The 7,237-nt window shown below is 34.9% G+C and overlaps 1 protein-coding gene across 1 annotated transcript in view; it reads left to right on the forward strand.

The window, feature by feature from the left end:
• The window catches only part of LOC107103699 (transforming growth factor beta-1-like), a 15,662-nt gene extending 8,842 nt beyond the window's left edge, over positions 1-6,820 (forward strand). Inside the window, exons 2-5 of the mRNA XM_015403498.1 lie at positions 699-930; positions 3,710-3,860; positions 4,506-4,616; positions 4,717-6,820. Coding sequence (XP_015258984.1) covers positions 699-930; positions 3,710-3,860; positions 4,506-4,616; positions 4,717-4,764 — 542 coding nt within the window. The 3' untranslated portion in view covers positions 4,765-6,820. The remainder of the gene's footprint in view (positions 1-698; positions 931-3,709; positions 3,861-4,505; positions 4,617-4,716) is intronic.
• The last annotated feature ends 417 nt before the right edge of the window (positions 6,821-7,237 follow it).

A 7,237-nucleotide genomic window follows, 5' to 3' on the forward strand; every position in this document is an offset into this window, starting at 1 on the left:
AGAATAAAGTCATAACATTACGAGAATAAAGTCGGTATATTACGAGAATAAAGTCATAACATTACGAGAATAAAGTCGTACTATTACAAAAATGGAGTCATCATACAATGACCCGTTTCAGAAAGAAAGTTTTGAGCTCGACCATCATATGACAGCTGACCAGCACCACCAAACAGCAACCTGAGTCCACTTTGACATACTGCCCAATTTGATGCTAGTGCTAAAAGATTTCCTTATTTGTCAACCACAGCATAAGTATAATATAATGCTCGACATTCCTCATTTTAGGGAAGACTGCTTCTTGTAAGAGTTGTCATAAAATACAATTTGTTTCTCGTAATTTTAGGACCATACTCTCTTAATATTACCACTGTATTCTCATAATTTTTGTCTATTTCGTTGTGACTTTGTTCTTGTAAGTTACAACTTTATTCTCGTAATGTTAGGACTTTATTCTCGTAATGTTAGGACTTTATTTTCGTAATTTTATTACTTTATTCATGTAATGTTACAACTTTATTCTTGCACTGTTACGACTTTATTCTCATAATTTTAAAACTTTATTCTTTTAATTTTACGTCTCTATTCTCGTAATGTTACGACTTTATCCTCGAAATGCAAAAAAAAAAAATCTCTATCCTGGCCCTAATTCTCTGTCCTACAATTCAGCTAAAACTTCCAACATTTTTGTTTTCCAGAGAATGAGCAGAAGTTTGAGCTACGCGTTTTCTGTGAATGTGAGCAGCAGCTACCCAGTACGTTCGGCTTCACCATCTCGGGGATCGATAAGACACGAGGAGACACAGCAACGGTGGAATTGCTGACAGAGCAACCGCCCTACATCCTGACTATGTCCATCCCTAAGAATATGTCCACCCCGCATAAATCACGCAAAAAACGCTCCACCAGCGAACCAGAAACCTGCTCAGCGTAAGTAATACCATTGATTTCAAAGAATGGCTTACTTACCTCAAAACCCGTTTGACTTCCTTTGGTGATATTAAACTCCTGTGAATCACTTCCAAACCTTGAAGAAAAGAAGAAACCATTGGCTTAGTGCTTAGGACTTTCAGGGTTTATTTTATGACCAAAAGATCATGTAGAATAGGGAGTAAGATCAATTCTGGAAATGATGAGGAAGGAATAAGGAGAACAGCTAAATGTCTCTGCTTGTTTAATGTGGACTAAAAGAAGATCAGGTGAGGTCACAACTTTAGCCCAGACTGCTCAGCATTAATAACCCTGTGGTAGGGAGAGTGGACACATTAACAACCTGAGCCTGCAGATCTCCAAAAATCTCATTAGGTTGAAGAACCTCACTGGGGCAGCGAGGTAGGTCTAGTAAACACTGAGCATTGTGAGGAAAGGGTCATTGGGATTTCCCTATTCTCTCTCCCAACCGTCAAGTACCTCTCCTTTCCTTTTTAGTTGCACTTAATTGTCCATTTTACGAAACACATTAGGGATACCCTTGATAAAAAAATGTTTTCAAACGATTATTTTATTTTTTTGTACAAAATAATGTATATAATAAGTCTTTTTAAGTACAACAGAGGTATTCTAATCTGCTCTCTTCAGATCATGATCTTGCTCCATAATATCAGTGGCTTTAAACTTATACTGGAGGTTATACTGGAGGATATTCTTTTTTTTTTCTTGTGGATCATCAAAATAAATGATCCTCCTAACCGTCAAGCCTTCTGGTGATATATTTATGTAAAGCTCCACCTCTATTTTAACTTAAAAGTTTTATGCTGAGAATTACCTGCCTGCTGAGAATTACCTCCCCTCTCGCACAATGATGAGAAACTTAACAAAAATTGAACTTTTAAACATATTCTTAATGTTTTTATATTTCTTATGCATTGATGCCCTAAAATTTAGAGTTTTGGTGGACAGATAAATTCGAATTAATGTGATTTTTAGCAAATGTGCTACAGTCAGTGTTCGATTAATATACTCTCTGCTCAGTGGATGAACAACACCATTCTATATAATTTCTGACAAAACATTAAACATATGTTTAAAGGTTCCCTTTTCGGTCATATTTCAATCCGTTTTCTCATCAATGTGCTAGAGTTTAGGGCAATGCACGCTCCCTTGACAGGGGAGCAAATTCTCGACAAGCAGGTATTTCTTGGCATTTATCTGTCAAACTCTCAATTTTAAAGCATCCATGCATAAGAAATATGAAAACATTCAGAATACGTTTAAAATTCCCCTTTTTGTTTATATTTCAATACGTTTTCTCATCAGTGTGCAAAAGGGAGGGTAATTCTTGGCAGGCAGGTATTTCTCGACATAGTGGAAAAATTGCAAATCTTATTTTGCAAAGTAAGCTTGTATAAACGATGCAAACAGCAACTTTTAAACAGAATGTGCACGAGGAGAAATGGGCTCGTGCACGCTCTCACACACGTTTAATAGGCATGCCTTTCTTTCTTAAAGTGGAGAGGGTGGGTCTTTTCAAAAAATTGCGAAAATCCTCCACTATACCTTTAGGGTTACAAATGGATTATCAGACGTTTGCCTTCAGGATTTTCTGTTGTTTGACTTATTTTTTTCTTCGAAACTCTAGGTTATTTTTAAACAAGATATAAGAAGAGGCACACCTTCCAATAGATATTGTTACACAGCGCCACTGTGTTCTTAAAACTCTCTCATAGTGTCATGGATGCTATATAGCATGATTTATTTCTTTCCAAACCATGAACATGGAGATTTACTACACCATAAAATGGAAAAAGGCTCTGACTGTGGTTTGCTGGAGACCCAGAGCCTCAAAGAAATAAGCTGTGGCCCTTTACAGAGTGATATGTGTCAGAGATAATGCTTTTTAGCTGTTCTTGAGTTTCTTTAGATCAAAGAATATTACCTCTCTTTGCTAGGTTTTTTTTTTTTTTTTTTTTTTCTTTTTTTTAGCCTGTGTGTTGTTTTTAAAGTCATTTCTTGATTGTACTTGTCTCGCAGTAATGAGAGCTGGGTGTGGTTGGTGATACAGAACTGAACTTTCCAAAACAAGTGGATAATCATATTTAATTAAGACAGACTTAGCAAGGAGGGGCAATTGGAGCAAAAAAGAAAAAACGTGTTTTTATAGATGGATAGATAAACAGAAAGAACCATTCTTCTTCTTCTCTTCTCTTATTCAATTCTTATTCTCATGTAATGATTCAGGGAGTCGGTTTTGAATGTTTCAAACATGAGAAAAATGATGTGCAATGATGTGCTGCTGCTACATGCAAATCAATACAAGCAGGTTTAATATTAACATATGAGCTATAAATAGATGCGTTTCTAAGCATTTGAATGCACCACTAAGCCCTTTATTGCAAGGCAGTAAATCATCAGTGAATAGAACAGGAAGTTGCCACATTTATTACATTTCGGGTTTGTTTCAGTTTAACTCTAAGTCAGTTAATACAGGATATTACTTATGCAGAGAAGCAAACAGGGTCTATTGAAGATCAAGGAATTTCATTTTGATTTAATGGAAGTTCAGTCCAATACTATGGATGCTGGGGTCACTGATCTTCAATAAATAAAGCTGAAAATGTTTATGCTTTATGTGTTGCCCTTTATTCTTCTTAGAGAATTAACTTCTGCTATTTTACCCAGACTGAAAAAAACCTCTTTGCCATCTTAATACTTTCTCTTACATTTAATTTAAAACTGATTAACCTTCTCCCTTTTATTCATCCAATTTTAGACAAACGGAGCACTGCTGCGTACGGAGCTTGTACATCGACTTCAGGAAGGATCTGGGCTGGAAGTGGATACACAAGCCCACAGGCTACATGGCTAACTACTGCTTGGGGTCATGCTCATACATTCGGGGCACTGAAAATAAATATTCTCAGGTATGATTTCAATATGCTGGTTTCTCTTCAAAAGAAACCTTGGGAGTGAATTCTGTTTAAAATACTTTTAATATTTCTGAGCAACTTGTACCTTTTAACAGATTGGTAGATATAGACATGTTTGGGAGAGTACTCGATTTTTGTTATTTCCCTTTTCAGTCTGGTGATTATGAACAATCTGAATGCATCTGTATTAGCTCATATGTAGTTTATAGTTTACTATTAGGCCAAAAGCAAATAACATTAGCAGATGGCAATGGCTCATCTGGTGTTTTCTGGTTTATTGTATTGACTTTGCTCCTACAAAGGACCACATTTAAGCTCATTTAATTCATATTTGAATGCATTTTATGAACTAACTGCCAAGAAATAAAAAATCTGACATTTGATTCAGTCAGTGAGGATTTAACAGCATATTCTTTTTTCTCTTTAAATCTCTTGAGGTGAATTTCTTCTAATTTCAAAGTAAATTTATAAAAGGTAAAGCTGCTCGGCTATTTGGTGATTTATCTTCTAAGATGCTTAACTGCCCAAGGGTCCCTGAAAGAGTGCCCAAGTAGCTTTGACCAATGCCTTATTGGTCATGAAGTCATCAACTGAGCTCTTTTGTTTTCTGTTTGTTTCCCCTCATGTTCCGCTTTGCAGATTTTGGCTCTGTATAAACATCACAATCCGGGAGCATCCGCCCAGCCGTGCTGCGTTCCCCAGACACTGGAGCCGCTGCCAATTCTCTACTACGTGGGAAGGCAACACAGGGTATCAATACCTCAGATATTTTTAGATGAAATGTTTACGGAACATTGCGATGTGATAGCAGCATGCACGCATATGATTTACGGTTGATTTCTACTTACAGGTGGACCAGCTGTCTAACATGATCGTTAAGTCCTGCAAGTGTAGCTAAAAATACATTGTGGCACACAACTCTGGGTCTTGTGGAAACCAGCAACAATGGAGGAAGTAGTTTTTTGTTTTTTGTTTTTTAACCACAAAAAGGATAATCTGATTCTTTGAAGTGGATCTCCAGCTTTTTTTCTCCAAGATTTTCTTCAACCGCAGCGGATTCTCATAAAAACTGGACCTCTTTATATTAAAATGATCAATATTTTTATGTATTATTATTTCTATTGAGGAATAAACAAAAAGATCTGCCCTGGCAAAATTTTAATTTATTTGTTAAAAGGACAGATGTATTATAGAACTGTCTCAGCTGGAGATAGAGAAAGGATTATAATGACTTCTTAGTCAAAGTTTGAACAAAAGCACACAAGGACCAAAATAACCTTCATGGAAGAAATTCTGTTTTCACAGATGGGATATTTCCATTTGTCACAGCAGCTTCCAAAAGAGGTAACGGCAAAAAAGTGCCAAATCCCAGGTGGAAAACAGTGGTTGTTTGAGAATTTCCTGGAATATAATACTGCTGCCAGGGCTTCCGGCCTACATCATAAAAGACAGAAGAAAAAACCAAAGGGATAGTCCATCCTGAGAAAACTCCCCCCAGCCTGAAAGCCTGGACCCGTCTGACAACATTTCACATAGGCTGTCGACCTGTCATGTCATTTTTTGTTTTTGAATACACACTCTTCCCACCAACTTTCTGTCTCGTCACATTGTTTATGGTAATAGCTGAAAGTCTTATCAGCTTCCAGGTCTGTTAAGGTGAGGGGTGCAAATCAGTGGATGTAATGACACCATGTGGCTGAACCCTTTACAGCTTTAGATGCAGAGGCTCAGGTTAGAGAACCAGTGCCTGTTTTTTTTTTTTTTTTTGGTCCATTAAGATAAATTATTGCCTTTTTTCGTAGCTTTAAAAAGGAAGTTTTCATTTTTATCTGAAATATGTTTGTAGAGTTTTTAAAGAGTTTATTTCACCTTTGGTTTTAGCAAAAAAAATGCTTTCATTGTTCTAACAATGAAAATATGATGATATTGTCTTTTAACATATGAAAATATGCTTGCAAATGAAAATAAGAAAAAAAATAAAGTTTTTAAATTATGGCATCAGGGTAAAGGATTTTGTGTGCAAATAAAACCCTCATCGTATTCCAACAAAGTACTTTGTGAACACTTAAAGACATTTATTCACACGCTTATTACACTTGTATAAAAATGCTTTAAGTTAGCTATAATTCTAGTACTCAGATCTTCAACTGTTTGTGATTATTGCTGTTAAAGCCTTGTTTGACACTATTTACAAAGTCTCCAGGTTTTCTTTGTGTTTACATTTGTAATGGTAGGACAGAGCATGCTCTTTTTGGTATTTCTTCTCCTGAAGCTTTGGACATTTGTTTCTTCCCCCTTTCAATGTGATAAACGGCATGTTGTTGGTTCTCGTTCAGTCTAGTTCCCAGTAAAGAGGTCAGAAATGCAGAAAGTCATAGGTTACTAAAGAAAGTGTTCCAAGAAATGATCAAGTTAAAGTAGAGAGGAAGTGACCCTGGAAATTAATCCAAATCCCGGTGGTTCTAGATAAAAAAAAAATAATTTTATACCCAAACAAGCCAAAACGTTGCTCAGCAATTATAAGACGAGTTTATATTCCTGCAGTACTGATAAAGATAATTTGATTGATTGTTGATCAGGATAAAAACAATTTTCATTACGTCTTTTTTTATATTACCATACATAAAAACAGTAAAAGTCTCTTTTCTTGTTTTCATAAAAACTGACACTCCTTTATATGGAGGACCAGCAAGCGTCACTGAAAAAGAAATACAACCATATCATACAATTTGAAATCCTATTTGAAAAGTACTTTTTAATTGCACTTTTAAAATTAAATGATAAAAGAACCATTTTAAATTGTATTTGTTAATCCATTTATTTAAAAATGCAATGAATTTCCATATATTTCTAAACATAAAACCACAATACTTTTAACCCAAATCCTTTCCTATCCGAAACATAAATTTTTATTTAATGTAACATATTTCAGATTAAAATCTAAATACCTGGTTAAACCACATATGTCGAAAAGATATCATAAATTATCAAATGTTTTCTATTAAAAACTATTATTTCTTTATTTCTTTATATGGTAATTATTTATAAATAAATTCAAATTAGTTGGGTTTTCACATTTCTGTATTTGATTACACTGTTGTAATAAAAATGTATGTATTTTAAATGCAGGTATGTGCAGTCAGAGGTAGATGTGCAGGTTTGAGTAATAAACTGAAATTTTGGATCCGGCTAATTTTTTGGAATGATTCTTAATATTAGACAAATCAGCAAAACTCTAATATACATGTAAAGAAAATAAGGAATGTATTAACAGGTAGTATTTTCAAAAAAAAAAAAAGAAGCTCAATTTACAGTGATTCACAGTATCCGTTTTCTTCAAACTAATATAAAACCAGGCTGCTGATACTCAA

Source organism: Cyprinodon variegatus, unplaced genomic scaffold, assembly GCF_000732505.1.
Source record: "Cyprinodon variegatus isolate N-32 unplaced genomic scaffold, C_variegatus-1.0 Scaffold1506, whole genome shotgun sequence".
NCBI lineage: Eukaryota > Metazoa > Chordata > Actinopteri > Cyprinodontiformes > Cyprinodontidae > Cyprinodon > Cyprinodon variegatus.